Raw genomic sequence first — 27,485 nt, 5'->3', positions numbered from 1 at the left:
TTCTAGCAAAGTATTTTTCATCTGAAGCTAATATTGAATGAAGGTGTGGTCAATATCAATGAGACCATAACCGGCATATCCAAGTTAAGTTCCCTGAAGTCGCAATCAACTTCCACACTTGAAGTTCTAGATCCACTACTGACGTAATATTTTAAACTTGCAATGCAATAGAAACTTAATGCGTTGTTTTTTTGTTTGTTATTACGTACAAAAGTATAGAAATATAGAAAATGTGTGTGTGTGTTTGTGTGTGGTTGTTCGGTGGTGGCTTTTTTTTTTTGGGGGGGGGGGGGGGGGTAAGGGGGGGGGGATGAAATGCTTATGTCTTTGGAAAGGGGGGTCTTGATTGTTTTTCCTTCTTCAAGGTGTGGACTTGAAAAAAAAAAAAGAGAAATTCCAATGTTTCCTCCCACGTCCCCTACCCCAATGAAAGAAAATGACCATACTTATATTTTTTTTATTTTTAAATCTGTTCTTGTTTATAACATTTTGCAAGGAGAGGTATCTCTATAGATAAGTTATCAAGATAATTGGCAATAAAACTACAAAACTCTTAAAGAGCCAAAATTGCCCAAATGGGAACTTTACTATAGAGTATATTCAGACACATTGCACTATTTATTTTTTTTTTAATCTATTGAAGTTTCCAGGATAAAAAATATCAAAAGCCGCTGCCGTAAATCTTCACTTAGAAAAATTTAAAACACAACTCTCTATCTGTAAGAGACCAACAGATCTCAGAAAACAATAAATAAATGCAGTTTTTTATGTTCATTTAGATACCAATCTGATTAAATTACAGATATTGTGTGTTCAAGCTTTGCTTACGCCGATCTGAAAACGCTCCATTCTATTTTCTGTTTTAAAGACCATTGGGATTCTCTTGTTTTGTCGGATAGATCCACACCTTCAAAAATATGAAGGCTGAAATTTCATTGGCTGATGTAATATTTACCAGAACAGAAAGTAAAATGAAGTGTTGTCAGTTCCTTGTAACTAAAGCTTAGACAGATGATCTGTACATTTGTATCTTAATCAAATTGGTTAGGCACCGACTCTTCATCTAGTGTGGGCAGGAGCACGTGTATTTCCTTGTGCTCAGGACAAACAAATTTTTCGACTTTAATAAAAAATAACATGGTTATTTTTTTTTTTATTTCATTATTGTTTTATTTTTCCCTCATTTTAAATGGAAACAAACTACTTCGCTTCCCTTCTTAAATAGATAAAATCTCTTTCAAGAAATTTGGAATCAAACATTTACAAAAAAACATGCCCCCACTCACCAAAAAAAAATTGTTGGTACGTTAGCCCTGTTTACTTGAGTCTGGAGGTGTATATATGAGCGGCTTCCCACGAAACCTTTTATATTGCGGGTTACTGTCTAGTGGCGGTGTTTTCGTGGTAGCATGTTCGCCTCGAGTGCGGGGGGTCGTGGGTTTGAACCCCGGCCGGATCAAAACCAAAGACTTTAAAATTGATATTTGCTGCTTCCCTGCTAAGCACGCGAAATTAAGGAGTAAGAGCAAAGGCTGGTCGGCTCGGAATCAGAATAATGTGTCCGGTAACGTGATATGTCTTCCTTCGGACTGTTACCTTGTGAACTAGCATGTTAAAAATTCGGCACAGAGTGTCGGTCTAGTACAAAGCGGGGTTAATATTCATATCTCATTAACATGTTCTCGTACGAATATGCATATCAATTTGCCGCTGGACGTCAAGCATCCATCCATAATCATCTAGTTGAAGCTGTGAAATATATGCATGAAAATATAATAAAAAGCTGCACACAAATGTAATGCACCGAGTTGAAGTTCATTCCATTTCGGGGGAGGGGGCGGCTCGGTGGTCGAGTGGTCGAACTACTGTATCGCTAGCCTGTCAACACTTAGGTTGTGAGTTCGAATCCCGCACGTGGCAGGTAAGCTCGACTCCAATCTTAATTGACTAGAATTGTCAGTTTTCCTACCAAAGGTCGGTGGTTCTCTCCGGGCACTTCGGCTTCCTTCACCAATATAAACTCACCGCGACGAAATAGCATGAAAGTGTTGAAAGTGGCATTAAACAACAATCAATCGCCAAATTAATCAATCAATCATCCATACTGGTATCATTATGGCTTCTATATCTATATCTTTATTCTCATAAAGCCAATGCATGACATCAGTACAGAGATAACAACAATAACTATTTACAATATATACAAAACAAGGGAGAGAGGTTACAAAAGTCACTAGCCAAGAGGACAAACACACGTGTTTATATTTTTTTATAAATCAACAAAGCTTCTTCAGGACTGATTTTCGAGTACTCGACATAAGTTCAGAGAATTTAACTGTATTATGTCGTTGTACAAAATAGGATGATAAATACTCTTTATGTTTTTGGTCTAAAAAAGCACATTCAAATATATAGTGACATTCGTCTCCAATTTGTCGATTGTTACATTGATGGCAAAAACGGTTTTCTCTTAATACGTTTTGCCACCTTCCTGTTTCAATCGGCAATTTGTTATTAGTCGTTCGAAATCGACAGAGAACAACGGCATCTTTAATGTTCAAAATATTTAAATACTCCTCAAATTCCCGGTTTTTCTTAAAAATTTTGTAGTTAATAGCTTTTGACGAATTTTGGATTAGCGAATTCCAATTCTGAAGAAACTGGTCTAACAATCTTTGCTTTATAACAGTTTTTAACCAATCTTTATTAATGAAATTCTGAGTTTCCCATATATATGAGAAACCACAATTTTGAAATATTTTTTTGACAAACAGAATCCATGGAGTCTGCATGTTATGATGACCGTTCATATCGCGAGAAAGTTAATATAATATAAACGAAAACTTTGCTTGTTTTCCGGATATCAAATTTGCCCAAAATAATACTGCTCGAACTTTTATATCTATGTCGACCGGATGGCGACCTAGTTCCCCGTAAACCATATAATTTGGTGTTGAGGATTTCAGATTTAAAAGTAATTTACAGAATTTTAAATGTATCTTTTCTAATGTATCATTATTACTAAAACCCCATACTTCGCACCCATACAACAGAATGGGCTTGATTATTTTGTCATAAAGATTAAGCTGACATTTTACAGAAAGCTGATACATCCTTCTCATTCTCAGGACTTCGTACATGGCTTTTAATGCCTTATCGGATAACTGGTTTTTTTTTGTCATATTAAAATTCCCTGTTTTAGTAAAAACAATTCCCAAATAGTTATACTGCTTTACTGTCTCAATGTTAGTGTCATTGTAAGAAAATCGGAGATTTCTTTGCAAACGTCCAAAACCAAACACTAAGGCTTTGGTTTTGTCAACGTTAAGTTTAAATTTCCAAGCCTTACAATAATCATGGAAGGCATTGAGTTGAGTCTGCAGGTCCTGTGCTGTTTCGGCCAACAATACCGTGTCATCTGCGTACAATATAATAAAAAAAACTTAAGCTATATTTCTAATTCTCTTTCCAGATCTTCTGTTATAGTTTTAAGTCCTGTAATATTTTTACTGACTAAGAAATAATCTTAGTCATTCAAAATTAAAGAAAATAGGAAAGGTGATAAGTGTTCTCCTTGTCGTACACCATTATCACAAGCAAGCAAAGTATTCCGAATTACAATCATTATATGATATACTAGATTTAATATCACTGTACATATTCAATATTACATTATACATCTTACCATTTATATTATTCAATAACATTTTATAAAACAAACCATCTCGCCATATTATGCATGATTAGATAATTTTATAGCTATTGTTATGAAATATTTTTAAAACTGACGGTGTCGTTTGCAATGAATAAAAATAAGGAGATGTGGAGACAACTCTCCATCCAAGTCACAATTTGTAAAAAGTAAAAAATTATAGGTTAAAGTACGACTTTCAACACGGAGCCTTTGCTCAAACCGAATAGCAAGCTATAAAGAGCCTTAAAATTTGTTTTATCATATTTTTGCCGCAGCCGGAAATTTCTTCAACTACATTGTAGCTCCTGTATTAATTGGTCTTACATGATCTTCCTCCGAAATGTTTGAAACGTTGATTTTTGTTAAATTGCAATGTCTCATTTTTCCTATAAATTGCACTTTCGCTAGCGATAGCTACAGATTTGAGTCGGGTGTCTAGTTACTCCGCAGAAGCAGATCGGAATTAGTTATGACGTAGACAGTAATCATTCTAATCGTTATCATGTTCCTTGACCATAACGACGATGAAAGCACATCATATAATGACGTTTCTACATCATATAATGAAAGCCGAACTACATCATATAAGATTACAAGCACATAATATAATGACACAACCACATCATATAAAGATGTTTGCACATAATATAAGGGAAAGTGCACATCATGTAAGGATATTTGCACATCATATAAGGATCTTTGCGCATCATATAAGTACATTTGCACATCATATAAGTATATTTGCACATCATATAAGGATATTTACACATCATATAAGAATGTTTGCACATCATATAAGAATGTTTGCACATCATATAAGTACGTTTGCACATCATATAAGTATATTTGCACATCATATAAGTATATATGCATATCATATAAGTATGTTTGCACATCATATAATGATGTTTGCACATCATATAAGGATATTTGCACATCATATAAGGATATTTGCACATCATATACAGGTGTTTGCACATCATATAATGACAAGTGCACATCATATAAAGGTAAATGCACATCATATAATGAAAATGGGCATAACAAGACAGTTTTGGCGTTCCATACATCATGATACAGGATATTATTACACCACCAAGGTTTCTTAATGCATGTTTCCGCATGTTCAAGCAGTGGCACCGAACGTTCGGTAGCAGATATTAGAAGGCAAGTACATTAATCTGGCTACTCTACTAAACAATCAAGAAAACGTACAAGATAATAAAACTGTTGATGAATCTGAGGTTCGTTCTGTTAATCAAACATCGCGATCCTCGCCTTCAAAGAAACTTGTCTATTCAAGAATTTCTAGAAGCTTTCAATATTTACAAAAATATTATTTGTGAAAAGCAAGACCGACGCATCGAATTCGATATATATATTCAAGATGTTATTGATATCTCTGCAAGATATAAAGGTCCCGTTTTCTACGAGTATCACAAGGCTTTCGCAAATAAGGTAGCTGCTCTCAAACTGCCCCACGGTAAAATTGTAGATTGGTCCATCAGAGACGAAAAACTCTGTTCATCCATCACAAGTGGACAAATTATTTAGGAATGTGAAACATGCGGTAGTCTTGGGCTTCTCACAGCTGTTTGTGAAACGTTACCAAGCTTTGGTCAATCGAAAAATCGATCCAAACCAACTTATAATCAAACCCATTTTCAGAAATCACATGTTGGAAGTAACGGTCGTGATGATTCCAATACAGATATACGAGGACGCCCCGTTCTTTTCTTTCGTGGTCGGGAAGTGTGTAACAATTTCTTATCAGGAAAATATTTCAAGGGGACAAAATGTTTATTCGCCCATGTCAATACTAGATCATCTAGTGGTGCTACTCCGAACAGTAGGCCGTCACAAGAACAAGCGCAGGCTAAGAATTGTCTAGTGTCTATGCCTATTGATATCAATCAACTTGAAGTTGAACTTACACGTTATCCAGATAAAACTTTTGGTAATAATTTTATTGATGGACTTCGATATGGTTTTGACACAGGCTTAAACGTACTACCAAGTAAATCTTTAGAATGTAGGAATTTATTGTCTACCAAGAAATTTCCCGATGACGTTACGAAACTGATAGATGACGAACTTCGTAAAAGATACCTTATTGGACCATTTACAAAACCTCCGTTTGATACTTATAGAATTAGTCCGATAGGTATTGTTGAAGGAAAATATTCAAAAAAAGAAACGATTAATTCTAGACCTTTCGGCTCCTCACAACAATGATGAGCATCACAGCATCAATGATTTAATAAATAAGGAAGACTATTCCTTAACCTATGTAAGAATTGACGACGCTATAAGTATAATTAAGTCATTAGGAATTAAGAGTCAATTATGTAAGTGTGACGTAACCGATGCATTCAAATTAATACCTGTACATAATTCTTTATGGCGATTTTATTGATTAAAATGGAATGACATGTACTATTTTTATACTCGTTTAGCAATTGGTTCCCGGTCAAGTCCCAAGATATTCGATACATTATCAGTGGCAATATGTTGAATCTTACAAAATGATCACGGTTTGCGGCACGTGTTATATTTGTTAGACGATTATCTCCTGATTAACAATCCTTACGTAGACGCTACCAGGAATATGAACACAATGTTATATGTATTTAATAGTTTAAAGATTCCTCTCAGCGCTCATAAAACAGTTGGTCCATCAACTTCATTAGAATATCTCGGCATAATTCTCGATTCAATGGATATGATTGCTAAATTACTTGATGAGAAAATTGTTCGAATTAAGGATATTTTATACAGCTATCTTAATAGACGTTCATGTACTAAGCGTGAAATGTTAAGTTTATTGGGTCATCTTATTTATGCATGTAAAGTAATTATACCAGGGAGATCTTTTGTGTCGTACTTATTGACATTTGCACACTCCGTAAAAGAAGGAACTTAATCACCACGTTACAATTACAAAGGGATGTAGAGATGATATGGCAATGTGGTTAAAATTCCTAAGTCAGTGGAATGGTATATCATTTTTTATCAGCGATAACGTTATTAATGCGTCCGATTTTCATTTATTTACGGATGCTTCATCATCAATCGGATACGGAGGTTATTTTAGGAAAAGGTGGTTTCAAGGCATTTGGCCCACCGATTTTATTCGGTCCGATGAGGAGTCTTTCTCAATGGCTTACCTAGAATTGTATCCAATTGTTATTTCTGCTATTTTATGTGGGCATGAATGGTCAACTAAACGCATTCTTTTTCATTGCGATAATATGTCTAGTGTGTATATTATTAATAAGGGTCGTTCAAAGTGTAATGTAATAATGAATCTTGTACGACGTTTAACTTGGTGTGCGGCTAAATTTAATTTTGTTGTACATGCTGTACATGTACCAGGGAAAGAAAATAACATAGCAGATGCTCTTTCTCGTTACCAGACGAAGCGGTTTTGACAATTGGCTCCGGACGCTTCGCCGAATCCATGCACATGCCCTCCTCAGTCGAAATTCTTTGGAGTTAGATCAAGCAGTCGACAGCTTATGGAATAAAAGTATCAATGTGAATACTCGCAATGTTTATTCAACAGGATATAAATGTTTTATTCAATTTTGTGGCGATCATATCACTGGATTCAACTCAGGGAATTTCAATATGTCTAAAGTTTCGGATGATTTATTGATCTATTTTGTGGCCCATTGCCAATCAGTGTTGAAACTGAAATATTCAACAGCAATTATAAAAGATAAAAATGAAAGCTTAGTTGTGAATAATGCTATAAAATTTCAATTTTTTAAATCAAAATTGATCAAGGTGAGCGAAACATGCTCTTTATAGCATCTGATGTTAAAATACACTTCGATTTTCTACATTATTTAAAGTCCGAACATAAATGCCTTAGAATTTTACATATATTTCAATGTGTTGTTACGTGAGATATATAGCACACAAATTGTAATTGACGAATACGTATTACATTACACAGTTTATCTGTTAACAATTATTAACATAACCAAGTAATGTTTATCCAAGGCAACATTGGTATATGTTGATGATAGTTACACGTCTATATTATGACATGTTATTTACTATGTATATTTGCTTTCATCCTGTTGGGCCAACTGTTGATTACTAAGTCAATTACTTTAACTTAACATGCAATCGTAATAGATCGCCCTAATGTAGCGCATGGTATAGAAGTTTAAAACAAAATTGTCTTAAACATATATATATATGATTGAATGAATATTCCATTGCAGAAGCAAACATACTGCTATAGCAAATATAGATTTATATACATGTATCTCTTAACATTGTTATGTATTTAAACATCCCCGGCTTTCAATGTTTAGATTTGAGCGATCCTGCTGAAGGTTAATTTAAAAATGGCTAATGGGGCATGTAATTGATAAAGTGTTATAAATGAATCACCTTAAAATTAGTTTTTAACATTTTTTATAACATGAATTTTGTATTACATTCTACCTTGGTCACATTTTGCACCGAACCAACCATCTAAACAACCGAATACACAATTTCCGTTCAGTACATCACATGACCCTATACATTTTTCTGAACAGGACATATTACAGTTGTCTCCATATCTTCCGTAAGGACACCCTGCAAGCATTATTGATCTAAGAACTTTAAATGTAAATAAATATATATATATATTAAACCATACAAGAACAAAAGGCTTCATATAAGACAAGTTAGCGGATTTTGACAGTGTTTGAAAAGTTTACTCTCTGGGATAGTCTCAAAATTGGCGACCTTAAACGACAAACGTGCTTTTAATACGTAATTGACCTTATGCAATCCTGTTATTCATTTGCTTCCCGTTTACGTTCTAAATGTGACTAATTAGAGTAAGAACAGCAAGTAGCTGGTTATTCAGTTAATACACAATTTAACATATATGCCTATTTGGTTTTAGATTGCACATTAGGTTGATTAAATTCTAATTCTGTAATGTTGTTCCTGTCCGCTATGTATGTTTAAAATCATGGTGATGATGGACGGCTGTTTAACGTCTAAGGGTAAAATAAAATGCAAATTTAGCACGAGGCCATATTAAGGAGATATAAATATGAGGCATGTTCTGTACAAGACCGACAGGAAGACATGTCACTCTAAACGGACACATTATTCTGACTCAGAGCCGATCAGTAGTGGCTCCTACTCCTTAATATGGCGTGCTTAGCGGAGAAGCAGCAAATACCAATTTCAAAGTATGTGGTTTGACCCGACCGGATATTAAACAATAAATGAATTTAGTTGAGGGACACAAATCAAGGAGGCAGCAAGCGAACAAAACAAGAATACTTACCACCAATCTCTATTTCACAAAGTTTAATGTCGGATCTTTTATGTATTTTAGGAGGTATGTAGGTTATGTATTTGCAAACAGCAAAGACGTTAATGTCTTTATTCTGAGTCGTTCCATTGTATAATAATATGCTCCCAGTCGATAAATCACTGCCGTTAGAACAATACATTATATAGTTACCAAAAACAGACGCTGCATCTGCGAGTGAGAAAAAAAATCTAAGTAAATAGGTATTCATAAAGTGCAAAATTATAGTGCATGAAATTAAATATGATGATGATGATGATGAAGATGAATAACTGTTAGACGTCCGGTGGTAAATTGAATGCATAGTCAGGATTACAACCATCATGCTAATGTGATATAAATATAACCCTTGCTTTGTACTAGAACGACACGCTGAGCCAGATTTTCAATGTGCTAGTTTACAAAGTAACAGCCCGCAGGCAGACATGTCACCCTACCCGGACACATTATTCTGACTCTGAGCCGACCAAACTTTGCTCTTACTCTTTAATAGCGGGTGCTTAGCGGAGAAGCAGCAAATACCCATTTCAAAGTCTTTGTTTGACCCGGCCGGGGTTCAAACCCACGACCCCTTGCACTAGAGGCGAATACGCTACCACGAGACCACCGACTGAAAAATTATATTAGCAAATCACAAATTTCCTTGACATAAAAAGGAGTAATTGGAGATGTGTAGTAGATGTGACTAAGACAGCAAATTAACGACGCTCAAATCAAAGGACTTTTATGGGTCAACCTAAATGTATGGTGTTGTAGACAAGAGCTTATACAATAGGTCAAGCTTTCAATCGCCCCGAGTCTGAAAAGATTATGAATCTATCTTCTATCAACTGTATTGATTTCCAAAACAAAATAAAATGAAATGGCACAAGCAACAACTGATGAGGTTCCCTATATCAGAACGGCATATACATAAATATTACGTTTCTTACTGACGGTCTGGTACAGTACTGATTTATTTACAGTAACTTATGAATTGACAGGTTAACATGCCGGCATAACTAGTAATTGTTTTTTCTCGTATAAGTTGTATAATTCAAATGTTAACAAATGCAAAAGTGTATCGGAGAAAGCGATATATAAGGCATTGCATTAAAATCATATAATGCTTCAAATTAAACAAAAAATGATATTTGTTATATAACTTAATGGTAATTTTTGTTTATTAACATACACGTATATATCAACTTTCTAGTAATAGTAAAAGTTCAATGATAAGTTAATATTGATATTAAAAGACCTCCGAACAAAAAGGGATGTTTAGATCCCCGAGCCCGAAGGGCGAGGGGATTTGAATAGCCCTTTTTGTGAGGAGGTCTTTTAATGTCAATATTAACTTAATCATTGAACTTGTACTGACTTACAAACCGTCAAAAACATAAGAAAAGTACACAAAAAGCACTCGCAGAAACCTAATTCCCCTGAATTGGACGAGTCTTAATATGTTCACCATAAATGATAGTTAAACAGTACTCAGACTGATATATACAATTAACAGTTACCAAATTACAACGGAAATGGACCGATTAAATGGCAGTACATTATTCAATTATTCATTTATTATATTTTGTTAAGCATTAAAATAACACCAAATGATAGTTTCACAAAATTAGGGGGTAAATTTATATTTTTGAATCCAACTTTTCAAAATAACGATTTCTTATTTAATAAATGAGGCATTCAAAACCCTGTACATACCTCATTTATAACTGACCAATGAATATTCTGCACAACAACTTCTTGTTATATATATAGTTGATGTTTTTAATCGGTCAGTAATCATGAAACAGACCAGACCAAAGAAAACAGTAAGTAAATTCTTCCATCAATTAGCATTTTAAACAGCTTGTTTCAGAACTTTTAATCGAACAGACCTAGATGCATAAGGTCCTTCACAATATTCATCCGGTAAATGTTCATTCCTTTTTGATTCTGTAATTTTCCTATACTACAATGCATGCGAATGCAAAATAATTAGTGTTGTCTGTTCAGTCCAATTAATTAAAAGATCTTGCTTTGGTTTTTTTTTAATAAAAACTATGCATGCAAACTTCAATAAATAAAATCGTATTAAAAAGTATAATTGTGACATCTATAGCATCAACTAGGTTTCACTGACCCGATCAAAACGTGTTTAGAAGACATATATTCGTAGGTTCGATGTATTATATGAAAACAAACTCTTTTATTTTAGTCGTCCGATCCGTTATTCCCATTTTATGTCCAACTGAAGCAAAACAGCTGAAAAAACTTTTACCTTTCTTAGTTTTATCCTTGCCTGACAAAACATCATGTTATAACTCGTATTAAAACAGTAGATAAGAACCATAGTAAAAAAATATTTAAAACTTTTTTATAAGCAGTCAGTTATGTAATAAATTGAAGGAAAAAAAAAACAAAAAAAAACATAAAAATTTAAAAGAAATAGTACATTATAGCAATTTATAAGATCTTGTCTATGAGTGCTAAGTACATGGAACAATATATGAAGTTGATTGATTGTTGTTTGCTTTACGTCCAGTGGCAAATATTTCATTCATGTTTATGACTATAACACATAAAGTCTTTAAATACAATACTCAATAGGTAGGTGGTGCAATAGGAGGTCGACAGTGAGGTTGGACGTGAAACTTTAAAATATCACTGGAAAATGAGGGTATATTGAATTAGGACAGAAATTACGACTTGCAACAGCTGGCCACATTCGGACCACTCAAATAATTTGTGCAAGAGTTTTTAATTTGCCGAGAGCGTTGATCCATGAAATCTACACTAAAGTCGATCATCGATGTTTACGTGTAGTTTACAAGATCATTTCACGCATTTAATTTAGGTTAGATACTTTTAGCTCGCTTTAGTAACTGTGAGAAGTCTGTGAAACTGTATTGTTTATTGTACTTGAGGTTTTGGTATATTATGTACTACCGCTCTACTGGTTGGTCTCATGTGAAGGTGTTCCCCTCGAGAGCGGGAGGTCGTTTGTTCGAATCCCGACCGGCCCAAACAAAGACGTTAAATTAGTATTGGCTATTTCAACGCTTAACACGTGACATCATAGAGTAGGAGCACAGACTGGTCGGCTCAGAGTCGGAAATATGTCCGGGTCGGGTGACTTTTCTTCCTGCGAACTAATATCTTGGGAACTTACGTGTAAAAACACCGACTCAGCGTGTCAGTCAAGTAAAAAGCGGGGTTAATACTCGTATTGTATTTACATGTTATCGTCCTGAATATTCTTTTTATTTGCCGCTGGTCGTCATCCATTATCATCATTTATTTTACCGTTTTATTATACAGTGAAGTGTTTTTCTTCTACTGGTTTGTATTACAACTTCTTAAATTTTCACCGATCAAAATTAAAATAGGGCAGGTGAAATTTTTCAACCAGAGACTAGTGATTGTTGGGATATCTTTGACGGTAAATAGTATTAAATCAAATGTGACTTTTGGGATATATAATATTTGACGGTAATTATTATTGAGTTAACTCCGTATAACTATTATTAAGTCATTAGGCGGTTTTCACTGATTATTTTTCTGTATACGGATCTTTCTATAAAAAAAAAAGACTGAAAGTTGGCTATAAATGTTTTGATATGTCTGTGTATTTGTGTTACTCTCGCATTAATGTATACAGTATATCTTTATCACCTTTTATTCAAAATCAAATGATTCACTTGGGTATAGAAATATTGAAATCTCGAGACCTCTCCCGTCCCACAGTATACCCTTGCTAAATGGGTGCGTTCGTTTGGCTTATCGGATATATAAATACGCAATTTTGTCCCATCAAAATAGGAATGTATATCCGATTCCTGGTGTAGTGAGAATTGCACGCTATCTATACGTTAAAAAAACATCATGGGGGAAAACGATCTATGCACGAGTTGAATGATCGAAATGTGTAATCAACAAGAAAGGTCAGCTAAATCTTTTCAAATAAGTCGCATAGCTGATTTTAACACATTTTTTGTGACTTTTGCTAGGACAATTGTAGATGAAAAAAAAAATTATAACGAAACCGATTAGCAAAACAATATCTAAAAAATAAATAAATAAAACGCCCAAAATAAGCTGAATCCTTTAATAAATTGTTGTTAACATTTTTTTTATCCATTTTTGCTTTTATGGCAACTATTATACCAGTCTGAGATATAAATAAACTTGAAACAGCAAATGTTGACACGTAGACGAGACAGCCGTCATTGTTCGCTTCATTAATTATATAAGTTGTTGGCACTCAGTAAAGATCGTTTTTCTGTTCTTATCCCCTCTCCTATTAGTTTTGCTAAAGGATACAATGAAACCCCTGATGTGTACCACGACAACATTTTTGTAATGTTTAAAAAAAAGATTAAATGCAAAGAGAAAAATGATGGAAGAAACATTTACTCTTAAAAAATCATACTTAAATAAAAATTAAATATAAAAATTGGAAAACTGTTTGAGACGATTACTTATTGATTTATTGATTGTTGGTTGCTAAACGTCCAGTGGCAAATATTTCATGAATGTTCAGGACGAAAACAAGTTAACAATAAATACAATAGGTAGGTTTTGTAATAATAGAGGCCATCTGGGATGATGGTCGGGGAAATTTGGATTGCCACTGGACAATTAGGATATATTGGACAGGGACAGAAATTCTGCCTTGCAACAGGCCACCTACGGACCCCTCAAAGAGTTGTTGCAAGGGTTCTTAACGTGCAAAGAGCGTGGCACTTTCTGTAGACGAGGCATCGGATTTAACGTCCTTAATCTGACCGGACGTGGCTGCAAACTTGATACATCCCGCACAGCCAAACGGACGCCCCACTTTGGCAAGCGTTTTACTGCCGGTCGGAAAAAGACCAAGTGACCATATTTCTATTCCCCAGTCACCCCATGGGTGACGATTATTTACTGAAACCGAATGATTATACGTCACTAAATGAAGCTGATTAATTTATTGCTCCTTTTATGTCCAGTGGCAAATATGTCATGCATATTTACGACGAGATGCAAAGTGGATCAACCTGAGGCAAATAATTACAATTTTAAAGTGGCACTTTTTACAATAACGCATAGCGTTCGCTAGAAGTAAAACGTATGCCGTAATAGAATACAGTTGAATCATGATCGAAGTCGTAAGCTAAGCTATGAGCCCTCCTTCCCTCTTTTTTCTCCACGGTAGACGAATGCCAAAAAACAAAACGTCATGACATAATAACAATAATGGCCACTTTAAGTAAATGAGATATGGACCTTTTTATTTAAATAAATTCCTATTACAGCCAACATCTCTCGGTTCGGGACAGGTTAGTATTTCCACCGATTGATTATTGAATGGAGATATTAAAGAAACCAAAAGCACTTTGAATCAAAAATTTTCAAAAATTGTAAATTGTGGTATTTTGCTGGGTGTTATTTTCCCGATCCTATTTCGGACCCCCTGATTTTAAGAAGGCGTATCTAATTAGTCATGCCCGATTAACTTTTAGTAAATTGAACCTCAACTTAAAGACCTACACCGGGTATTTAAGTTCGAGGTACAATAAGTAGACAATAGAAATCCTGTGTGAATTGAGATCGTCCCAGGTATCTTAGATAATTATTTTGCGTTGAATAACAATGAAAAATGCACGAGCAGGTTTGTAAGAAATAAAAATCCTTTATTTTATCCAAATCTCAAAGTTATTTACTGGTATTGAAATATTGTCTTCTTGTACTCATCATTAAATTTAGACCATTGTAGAAACATTGCAATATTGAACTTTATATTCAGCATCTACATTTGTATTAAATTTTTATATATTCGTTATAAGTTTTGCATATACTTGTCTTGATAACAAATCCTCGTTTCTTTCAAAATTTCTTCATAGAAATAAGAAGATATGGTATGAGTGCCAATGAGACAACTCTCCATCCAGGTCATAATGTGTCAAAAGTAAACAATTATAGATCAAAGTACGGCCTTCAACACGGAGCCTTGGCTCACACTGAACAGCAAGCTATAAAGGGTCCCAAAATGATATCCTACATTGTATATATCTTTCCGATCGTTGAATTTTTTTGCACTATATTGAAATAGGATTATAGCAAACGTATTTAGAAATCGTAACCATGCTAACTGGAACTCAAAAGATCGTATTATTTGATATACTGCCCCAAACAATATAGTCACAATGTAACTGAAATATTGGCAACTATCCCCCGGAAGAGAGGCAACATAAAAGCCATATCATTGTGCATTTACCCTGTCTATATGTTTATCTTTAAAAACAAATACGTAAAAACATACTCTGTTATCAACAAATCAAAATCCAGGATACCTATATGAGGTGTAATGATAATAAACAATCCATGTATATTTAAATAGTTGCGGATAATGAGTGAGTTTATTGCAATTCTGATATATTTCGAACAAGGCCATTAACGCACCAGTTTTTACCTGAAACTAGATTGTCAGTGGATCGTTACGTCTAAAAACACGCTTCAATATATTAGTATTGGCAGCTCTTAACCCATTGGTTAAACTAAATTCACTTTTCTATTAAAATAAAAATATTTTAAAACTAAAATAACTCATAACATGTATAATGAACTTACACTCAAAAGTAAGGTACACTGTAGTTATGACACTTAAATTTCCAGTATCAACCTGTAGATAAGAAGTCGAGTCTGTATTTGTCAAAGTTATACAAGATGATCTGTTTCCATCAATTGATAAATTTGCAGAGAGACTTGAATCAGAAAGGTTCTGTTTTGCTATTCCGTGATAGGCTAGATTGTCTGTAAATAAATATTGTAGCGATTATAAAAAGTTCTATAATAAATTATTCCAGTGGATCATAAGCGAAGCTCCAACCGATTCCAATAGCACGTTACGCAGTTTAAGTTCGCTTGCCAAACAATGTGGTCTGTAAGAATGATACAATCTTTTGAAAAACTACGTAAAATCAAAATTCTTATCATCAAGCACACAGTTCGGAGAGATACTCAAAAGTGTTTTTTGTAATTCACATGTTTAAAACAAGTTATATCCTTATTGAAAACAGTTGCATTATGCATTTTGTATTTGTCAGACAGTCAAAACGGACTCAACCTGTCTTTCCTTAGTTTTTTGAAACTGTTCCTACCCCCTAGAAAAATAAGAAGTCGATAGTCTATCTGGGATAGTCTACCTGTTTAACTGTACTCACTTTATCTATATATAACATGATACTTATTTATTATAAGGTTAAATCCTAACGATCCTACTGCCTGTCGATACATTTATTTTGGCATTGCACAAGTCATGTCTTCTTTGACTGTCCATGGCGTTAACACTTAATCCCTGGGATGTGTTTTAATTGATTTTAGTTTCTGATGCATGATTTTTTATTATTAATTGTTTTTGGCTTTTATCTAGCTTTCAGTAACTGCGAGTACTCTCAAATCGTACTTTCGTGTTAATTTGACCTGTTGACACAATTTGTAATGCATTTCTGTAATTCAATGTTTTCTTATTTTGTGTTATATCTCGTCTCACTATTTATATATATAACACCTTTGATAAGTATTTAGTATGACGATAAATTTTCACTTCTGTACTCGTACTGTAAACAACAAATTTATTAGTTTTGTAAAATATGTTTACTTCTGTACTCCTAACAACAAAATTGTTATATTTAGATTTGCCTGTGTACGTTGTTTTATTTACCGCCATTTTGTCCCAAGTTGTCTTTTTGACTCTGTTCCTACATCTTTTTTGTTGATGTTGATATATTGTGTCATATATCAGGCTTGTTCGTTTGGTGTATGTTTGCTTGTTTTTGTTTAAATGTTTTTTTGATCGAGTTGGGCTATTTCGGTTGATATTTTATAGTGTGTCTTTTTATGTTGTAATGTTACACTGCTGTCTCGGGTTGCGGTTGGGGTGGCGCCTGTTGGAACGTTTGAATCCGCTGCGTTTTAATGCGCTTGTCCTGGGTCGGGGCCAGTTGTTCAGTGGTTGTCGTTTGTTGGTGTGGTTCATAAGTGTTATCGTTTTTTATGTAGATTGGACCGTTGGTTTTCCTAGTTGGTTTGTTTACACTGGTCATGTTGGGCCCTTTGTGGTTTGCTGTTCGGTGTGAACCAAGGCTCAGTGTTGGGGTCCTTGCTTTGGCCTGTAGTTATTAACTTTTGATGCATTGTGGCTTGGATGGAGAGTTGTCTCATTGGCACTCATACCACATCTTCTTATTTATATTTACTGTTTTATTCTTTTGACAATGTTTATCGCAATTATCCCACTTTATTTAAAATGAGCAAATCCGATATCGAAAAAGATCAAATTAATTGGATGCAATAAAGAATGTCCAAACACACCTAGGAACATCTTTTTATAAGGATCATACGTCAGGGTTTCAGTAAATTGCACATGTACAAACAACAACTAAAACAAGACGATGACATATTGCAGCTGCTAGCTTCTATGTCAATTGTTTTTTGGTGGAAAGTTGTCTCATTGGCAATTATACTACATTGATATTTTCAAAAGTAACACCTTCGTATTGGATCAATAACGTACGATTTTAGCGAATTTGCAATAAACTTATCATTAATCAGCAATAAATATCTCAGTTAAACAGCTTTCATAATAAATAGATTGTTTAAGATTCAGTACACATTATATCATTTATAAATTGTTTGAAAGTGAACATTGTTTTATTAGACACTTAAATAAAAGATGATGGACACAAACAACGACACAAAACAAGTGGGATTCAAATGTTTTTGTTACATTTAGGTTTTTGACACTGTCCTTTTTTAAATTATTCTATTCCATGCTCACTCTATGTAGAAATAAGAAGATGTAGTATGAGTGCAATGACACAACTCTCCACCCAAGTCACAATGTGTAAAAAGTGAACAATTATAGGTCAAAGTACGGCCTTCAACACGGAGCCTTGGCTCACACTGAACTTCAATCTATAAAGGGCCCCAAAATGACTAGTGTAAAACAATTTAAACAGGAAAACCAACGATCTAATCTATATAAAAAACCAGAAACACTGATGAACCACATCAACAAACGACAACCAGTGAACAACAGGCTCCTGACTTGGGACAGGTGTAAACAAATGCAGCGGGTTTAAACGTTGTAACAGGCGCCAACCTTCACCCTAACCTGAAACAGTAGTGTAACATTACAACATAGAAAGACACACAATAAAATGTCAATTGAAATGGCTTAACGCGATCAAAAAGACATATTAACAAAAACTAGTAAACACACAGTAAACGAATGAATTTGAGCTATGACACAATATAAATACGGGGACAATATTAATTAAAAAAAAGGGTGGGATGTAAAACAATGTCAAAAAGACAACTCTAACCTGGGACAAGATGACGTTAAATAAAATAACGTACACAGGTAAATTTAAATATAATAATTTTGTTGTTAGGAATACGGAAATATTTTTTACAAAATAAATAAATTTGTTGTTTATAGTACGAGTACAGACGTGAATATTTATAATCATACTGAATACTTTTCAAAGGTGGTACTTAATAAAAATAGTGAGACGAGATATAATGGAATAACAAAAATGCATTACAAATTGTGTCAACAGGTCAAATTAACATGAAAGTACGATTTGAGAGTTCTCGCAGTTACTGAAAGCTAGTTAAAAGACAAAAACAATTAATAATAAAAAAAAACATGCATCAGAGACTAAAATCAATTAAAACACATCCCAGGGATTATGTGTTTATACTAAAACGCAATGTGTACATGAAATAGAATGTGAATTGTATTTATTTCTTGTCAACATTAAATTATCTCTGAAATAATGTTGAATTGTATGTTTATTTAAAGGAAGAAATAAACTTATTCTCAGATAATGCAAAATCCAATAATATTACCAGAAACGTTTGGCAAGCAAGATTAAAAATCAGAAAAATCGAACTAAAGGGCAAAAACAAATAATTCCGCAGACACAATATTCATTTTCATATGCAGCTAGGCCGGCATATTTTTTTAGCGCTTAAATTTACCTTCTTTTTTTATGAGAACTATTATCTGCGTTGTTTGGGTAAGAAAAGCATGAACAATTTACATCGGTGTTATCTCGTTATTTCAAAATAAGAATCAATGCGTTGTTTTAATGTAATCGCCACAAAGCACGCTCTTACATGGTAGACAGGCGTATAAATCAGGCAGCTAGTACTCTCTTTTAAATTGTTTTGCATTTTATTATCCTGCGAGCCTTTTATTCTTTTCTGTAAGGTTTTTTTTTAAACATAAAGTTGCTTACAAACTTGCCAGTTGGTAGTTGGTGGATAGTTTAATATCAGTTGTATCATTGGCAATATGTATAGTTATTTGTTTTTAAGTATCCCTCCTTTAGAAAAAAAATGCAGATTGTGATCATTTTATAGACCCTGAAAAGAAAATAGATTAAGTTTGCATTTTAATGATAATTATAAATGTTAAAACAAATAAAGATCTTATTGTGTAGTTAACTTTGATGCCATATTCCGCATTCCGACGTTACGTTATAATGTATACTATATGTATATATTTAATCAGACGAAACTGCTATTTACTATGTTATACCTACAATGAATACAGTTTTGTCCTCCTCGTCCAGTAACACATCCCTTAGTACATACACCTGTATACGGTTGACATTTACCCTCATGACAGAATTGGGGATCACAACCCCAAACACACGAGCCATTTCCAGGATAACACTCTTGGTTGATACATTTAACCGGACAGGAATGTATACAGTTTATTCCCCAAGTATTTTTCCAGCAACCTAATAATCAAAAATATGTATTTTAAGATTTTTTTGGATCGTACAGCAATTCTAACGTACATCAGGTAATTATTCATCTGAAAGTTTCGGTTTTGAGATTTCTTTGTGAAAAACAATTCAAAGTAGAGATTCTGCTGAACCAAATTCATATTAAGTACATTCGTATCTTTTTTATATTAAATAAAATGAATATTTAACTATTTTTTACACGAAATTTGATTCATGCATTAGATTCAATTCGATGGTTGATGTTTGATACAACTTGTAGAATTTGAATATCAAAGTGTCAGAATATTGCAGTTATGCTACATTATAAGTTGGTAGCGTTCGTGTTGCTCAGTCTTTAGTTTTTATGTTGTGTTTTGTATACTGTGGTATGGTTGGGTTTTTTTTTACTTCCTATGGTAATGAGAGTTTGTTTTCGACTTTGGTATATTTCGCCTATCAGTTGTTTCAATAAGTTAACATACATCCATATTTACAATAAGTGCTCCTATAAGAAATAATTCCTTCATGTCATGCTGTATGCTTATGCACCTGAGATCACCCCCCAGTTTTTGGTGGGTTTCGTGTTGCTTAGTCTTTAGTTTTCTATGTTGTGTCATCTGTGCTATTATTTGTCTGTTTGTCGTTTTATTTTTGGCCATGGTGTTGTCAGTTTGTTTTCGATCTGTAAGATTGACTGTCCCTCTGGTATCTTTCGTCCCTCTTTTTTAACATGGGTAGCCATTACATTTTCGATATTTTATACCGAGCGTTAGCAGGGTAAATGTATGATGTTTTAATAACTACATGTATAATAAATGTTTAAGTACTAAGCATTTAAATTATATATATATATTATTTATATAATGAGGGAAAAGTGTATGCTGGAGAATGAAAGTAAAATAAAGTAAACCCAGATAAATAAATAAATAAATAAAACTGAATTATATAGCATTGCTTAAGTTTTGAGACAAAAATAGGTGACGTAAGATTAAGTAATAAATATTTTCGTCTTTTGGTAATAATCAGGTTAAACTTAAGTAAATACAATTTCTAGAATTCTTTTGATCTTAGCTTTAAATGTGACGTTGAGAAATCAATTAAATAAACTGTCATCTTTTAAAAGAATAGAAATGTATGTATTTTGCCGTAGGAAAATGATCCTAAAGCGTTCCTATTGTCCACTAAAATAATCCTGTAAATTAAGTAAAGATTTTGATAATCCATTAATTGCTTTTACATAACTAAATAAAATATACGTCAGTCATATAAATCTTTTACATTAAAAAAGAATAGTTGACCAATGAAAAATAACTTTAGAAAATTTAAAATTGACGCTGAAATTTCATAGGTGAATAAAATAGTTCCAATCAGCCCGTGATGTTGGGTTTAAAAAGGGAAGACCGCAAACTCCCAACATCACATATCACACTTTAATATAGATTGCTGTTTGGAATAAACAATTAAAACAACATTGTATTTTGTTTTCCAGGTATTTAAATGGTTTAAATTTAAACTATTATAAATTGAAATTTAGAGTAAGAATTTATCTTCTGATTTAATAACTTAAGTTTAATATTTAAAACTTCAGTTAAATTTATGAAAGAGAATTTCATTAACATAAATAAGTTAAAATAAAGTTTCCTATTTTAATAAGTTGATCACATATCACACTTTAATTTAGATTGCTGTTTGGAATAAACAATTAAAACAACATTGTCTTTTATTCACCATCGCCAGGCCTCGAAAGAACAAGTGTCCGAGAAGATGGACACCTCTACAGAAGGAGTTTCTTAGATGAGAAAGGAGTGAGCTAGAATCCCCGAAAAATGCTAGATTCCCTAGACAGATTCCCCAAAAGAAAATAGAATACCAAAAATACAATAAAACCTAAGAATCCCCAAATGCGGAAGATGACCGACCCCTGTTATTTAGTTTAAATCTTAACGTTTTGGAGGGAAAGGGGGGACAACTCGATAGAGCAGCGATCCCTCCCCCTTTTCCTGCATAACATTAGGACGAAAATGAAAATAACGAGAATGTAAACAGTAAGGCCGTATTCACACCAAACGCTACGTACAATTAGTTTCATGTAACATGTGTATTGAACTTTGGTTTCACATTAAATTTGTTCTCATCTGTACATTAGTTTTAATTACCTATTCATGAAAATTGTTCACATCATTAAACAACATGTACACGTAATTTACATGTAGATTACAAAGAATTGAATTAAAATTTTTAGTTAGAAGTAGACCAATTCATATATTTTTGAATTTTTCTATTTTTTTTTTTTTTTTTTGGTTTATTATCGGGAGGGGTTTAAATTCTATCTTTTTTTAAGAAAAAAAATATATTTGATCCAGGAGGGAAGTGACAAAGATTGTTTGATTTCTTGAAAATGAAGGGCAGAGGGATTCAACATGAAGTTTAAAAAATGTTCCTTTTAGTTATTGAAAAAAAAATGTGTTTTTTTTGGGGTTTTTTTTGGGTTTTTTTTTTTATTAAAGTAATAAAAAAAATTGTTTGTCCCACAATGATGAATGGTTGGTACCTTAAGAAAATTGTTCTATTGATTTGGAGAACTTTGAGAGTTCTAAAGATGTCACTATTACGTTTGCTTAAACAGCGTAACAATAGGCGAAAAAAGGATTTTGAAAATTATTGATTGATTGATTGTTGATTGTTTAACGTCCAGTGGGAAGTATGTTATGCATATTCAGGACTAGAACAAATTCACAACAAATACAATTTTAGGTAGGTACTGTAATAGAGGCCGTCCGAGATGAAGATGGACGTGACTGAGTACTTGTACATCCTGCACAGCCAAACGGTTGCCCTTTGACAAGGGTTTTACGGCCGATCGGAAGAAGATCTAAGTGACCATATTTCTATTCCCCAGTCATACATAGGGTGATTTTGGAAATGAAAAGTCTGAACTGGTACTTACTGTAAATATTACCTTGTCCACGACATGATGAAAATGAATATTTTGTCCTACAAAATGCAGGAATTTGCAAGAAAAAGTTGTGTACAAAAAGTGAGAATAATTTTCGGGCTAAATAAATAAGCCGTACTGTCAACCGGTGTAAAATGAATATTCTATCAGCCAATAATCCCCCTTCCACTAACAATCAAATGGTCCACTAAGGCTATTAAATTTAATCATGTTTTTAACGGAGCAATTTTTGAGTTTTTGTCATATAAATAGGAAAATGACTTAAGTCATAGTATTATTATAATCATATTTATTCAGTATATGTAATTTCCTTAAATATTCATAATAAAATCCACGTTCTTAATATCTTGTTTTATGAACACTTAACCCACACAAGATCTACATTGACTATCGACTGCATGTGGTTAAAACCTGTTTTAAACTACATGACTTTGTAAACATTGATTTTTATCAATGGGAACGTATTGAGTTTAGTGTAAGTGTTACACCGCACTGAGTTAAGCGCAATGTGAACACGGCCTAAGTTTGTATTCATGTGTAAAACATAATTTATGTTGTGCTAATTAGTTTGTTTACAAAGCAAAAATAGGACGTCATAATATGATTGCATCAATGTTGCAAAGGACTAAAGCCAGTAATCCCAATAAACAGCCCTGTAAAAAGTTGTATTTTTTAAAACTTCAATTGTTTGAGTAAATCTACTGGGAATGTATTGCTAAATGTATTATGTTTCAAAGTACAATAAGAAAGACATGTATATCTGCTTCATGTAATATAAAAATATCAGCTTGTAATACAAAATAGATTCATTTTAATCCATTTTTTCTAGAAATTCAGCATATTTCATGATTTTATATGTGTCGACATCCCTCGCCGATAGAAATTTTGATTGTAAAGTAGAGAATATGATAGATTTAAAATATCAAAAGGTTTTCTGTTAATTTTTCGGAAAATTGTCACAGTGTTAAAGTTTGCCAAATTAGACAAACACATCAGGCGTTAACAAATTTACCTTCGTTTATGACGAAACAAATACATTACTAATGACGCAATTGGTGAAAGTCTTTTTTAACTGAAACATGTGGTCATTTTAACATTTTAATGAAATTTTCACAAAACAATCACTGTTAAAAGTAAATGGAATTTTTAGGGTCAAAATTAAGAGTTAATTAACCAACTCCTCTTTGTAAATGTATTCTTATAATATGAAATATATGAGCTCCACCCACTATTATCAGCACCATTTATGCACATTGTACGTGTCCTTGAGGCACTAAATTATATTTATTTCTATTTAACAATTATGACCGATAATTATTGAAAATATTTTATGAGTTATCGGCTTTGATATCGACATCGTCGTGCAAATTTTAAGTATTTCGCGAAATAATTGATTTCCGCAATCTTTTCAAATTGTGATCGTCACTTGCTTTCATTTCTACTCGATTAAAAAAACTATTTTTAATTGCATAATAAAATCTAAACTTTATTCAAAGCTGCACAGACTTAAGTGGGACACAGTTGAAAACACATTTTGAAAAAAGTACATATACAAACTAAATGAATTAATGAGTCTGTTGTTTAACTTCTAATAAAATTTCAATTTAGTCCTTCTAATATTTTTTTCTTTAAATCAATACCTGTAAAAGCACAGCGTCTTATTCGGCTTAAATTTTTACTCGAACCTTTAATTCAAGAATTGCTGATAAATGTCCATTTGACGAAAATTATTTAAACAGTAAATGCTTTTTAAATTTGTTTTCGTTTTAGCCTATTACAATAACTATCATGGTCTTGCTTTTACTCTTATCAGTCCAAATATATCGTCGTTTATTTAGCATAATCAAATGATATAGAGAGACTCAAAGAAAAGGATTCATTCTAGGTTTTATAGTTATTCTATTGATTGTAAGTGCTATTATATTGTTGGCTATACATATTATCACCTCTGGATTTTTATCTCTAGCTTATCATGACTGGTGATTATATGTACTATGTTATAACCTGTAGAATTATCATCGATCATCACGGACAAAACTTAGAATCTTTATTGAAATTACTCGAGTATGTGGCCTTTACAGATAATCAAATTTTGACTTTTAACGAACATGTTTGTTTTGTTAGTTATTTATTTTGTTAAGGTATAGGCGTATTAATATAATAATAAGATCTTTCCTTGTGTCCCTTACTAACTGAGATATAAACACTCTAACACAAATTTCCGCTTTACGTAGTTCAACCCACTTCTTTCAAAGTGCCAATACAATCTCGGGATTATGACAGGGACTCGCTACTCAAAGTGAAGATCGTTTGAAGACATTTATCTAAACTATCACCTGGCGTGGAAATATTTTTATCATATACATCGTGGCTTTTATTCCCCTTGTCCTATCATTGCAAGTAGATTTCTTATATCTAATTAGACATTTGCGGAAACTACGTCTATACCTAGGATTACACTTAGACTTATGATTACAGTTGAATAAAAACAAGGGGTCATCTCAAAATATAAAAAAGTAACAAAAGATATACCTAATAAAACCAAATGATTTTTTTTGTTGTTATGTAAATTAGTCTTAAGACGACTCACCAATGCAGCGCAAATGGTCACAACAGATTGGATCGCTGTATTGGATATGTCACCAAAAAATCCCCATTACTTTATATTTTTTTTATTTTCCGATGTCGTGTTCATGCTTTACTCCATAGAGTGTAATAAGTCTGTATAATTTTTTAGACTTCCTCTACATATTCTTTGGTATTCGAACAATCTTTTGTCTTGAATAAGGTGTCAATACTGGATGTCTGTTCAGATATATGTTGTCGCCCACCAAAAACAGCAGAGCACCATAGGCGTTCCCCGAGAAACAAAGTACTTCTCTATATGTTATAACCAAAATTGTGTCTTACCTTATTTTAGTGTAGCAAAATCAGCAAAAATTTCGTTCAGAAGGTACTCTATAAACGGTGCACTTGAAAATCACGGGAAAATGGAATAAGCAAGTAACACAATATAATTATTAAGCTCGCCGTAGAGCAGTGCTTTTGAAATATTTATGTCCTTCGTTTTTACGATTACACTGAAACTGCTCCCTAACCGACTTAAAGTGCGCGATTGTTTTTAAAAAAATTCTTCTCGCATGATATACCTTGTACTTTTTATCCCTTTTAATCAACGGAAAAATTTGCGGATAAACTTTGTGTGATCGTCATAAGTGCACTCGAAAGTACAATTTCATGAAAATTGTACCGGTCTCTGCTCATGAGTAACTGCTCATGCTTCGATCAAACCAGACCCACAAATGAGAGTAAGAATTATCGACACCGTGAAAAAATCGACTCTACTCAAATGATTCCAAAGATCTCTATAAAAATTGCACAAAAACAATTAACTCAGAAACCAGGTAGTCATTTTTACCTGCGACGCTGAAGGCGAAAGCAGGTCTAGTAACCGCTCGACTCTGTCCGTCCGTCCATCCATCCGAAAGAACTTGCATACAAAAATTTTCTAAAGTTTTTCTGGTCTCTATCGAAGGGAATGATTTTATATTTGGTCTGCAGCTTAATAATTATGAGTTGCGGCGTGTAAGCAATTTTTACATCTGCCGTGCAGCCACTTCCTGTTGACGATAGTTTGAAATTTGACAAGACTCACTGCACAAGATAAATTTTCGTCAAAGTTTTTTGGCTTGTATGGAAGGAAATTATTTGATATTTGGTTGGTCTGCAGCTTAATAAGTAATTGTAGCGTGTAAGCAATGTTTACATCAACCGTGAAGCCACTTCCTGTTTTCCGATAGTGAAATTTTTACATCAACCATTGTATAAGGAAAATTATCGTCAAAAGTGTTCTTGTCTTCAATGAAAGGGAATGGTCAGGTATGCTTCAGTATACATCCAACATCAATGAAATACATGCAGTGACGCAGGTCCAGACCTGTTATTGGTCTTGTTTAATCATTGAAAAGGAAAATAGTAAAATTCCAACTTTTTGAGTACACCTATTTTACATTTCTACAAAGTATTCGACGCAAAGATGTTCATTGATAAAGATGTTACATGTATCTTTTTTTTTGTATATTTTTGATTTTTTTATACCAAAAACGTGGACAAAAGTGTTTGCCTAATTCAGAAAAAATAATTAAAGTCAAAGTATTCGACGCAAAGATGTTCATTGATAAAGATGTTACATGTATCTTTTTTTTTGTATATTTTTGATTTTTTTATACCAAAAACGTGGACAAAAGTGTTTGCCTAATTCAGAAAAAATAAAAAATAATAAATATATACTAATCGGCAAGTATAATGCCATGAACAATAAATAGTTCTTAAGCACCCAACCTCTGTATCCTCTCATTTTCTTAAAAAATATGGAAAATATATGTCTTAATATAAACATTAATTGTCCACATGCTCCTTAGTTGATCGCCCTTTCTTTACATATACGACCATAAGATTTTTTTTTTGTCTCATGTAAAATTATTAAATGATGTTTGTCCATTCTATCATTCTCCGTACATTAACAGCATGTTGAACCTGGATAACACCATGTACAATAATTAATGTGTACACATTACTTCATATATTTCTTTAAAAAAAAACCGTTGCTCAATTTTAGAAAAACATCATAGGAGTTAGACTTTGCTTTGGTACGACGGTTTGTATTTGCGCTTTGAGACGACCCAAGATTTAAATGCTACCTGAAAGTGTAATTGTAATCCTAATCGTAAGTGTATGACAGTT

At 33.2% G+C, this 27,485-nt stretch overlaps 1 protein-coding gene across 1 annotated transcript in view; it reads right to left on the bottom strand.

The window, feature by feature from the left end:
- The window catches only part of LOC127738185 (receptor-type tyrosine-protein phosphatase F-like), an 85,376-nt gene that overhangs the window by 50,525 nt on the left and 7,366 nt on the right, over positions 1–27,485 (bottom strand). Inside the window, exon 2 of the mRNA XM_052249346.1 lies at positions 19,607–19,798. Within this exon, the coding sequence (XP_052105306.1) occupies positions 19,607–19,798 (192 nt within the window). The remainder of the gene's footprint in view (positions 1–19,606; positions 19,799–27,485) is intronic.

The sequence above is a fragment of the Mytilus californianus genome, unplaced genomic scaffold (genome assembly GCF_021869535.1).
Source record: "Mytilus californianus isolate M0D057914Y unplaced genomic scaffold, xbMytCali1.0.p SCAF_1, whole genome shotgun sequence".
Taxonomy (NCBI): Eukaryota; Metazoa; Mollusca; class Bivalvia; order Mytilida; family Mytilidae; genus Mytilus; species Mytilus californianus.
Note: the sequence above shows the minus strand (reverse complement) of the source record. Positions and strands in the feature narration are given on the sequence as shown.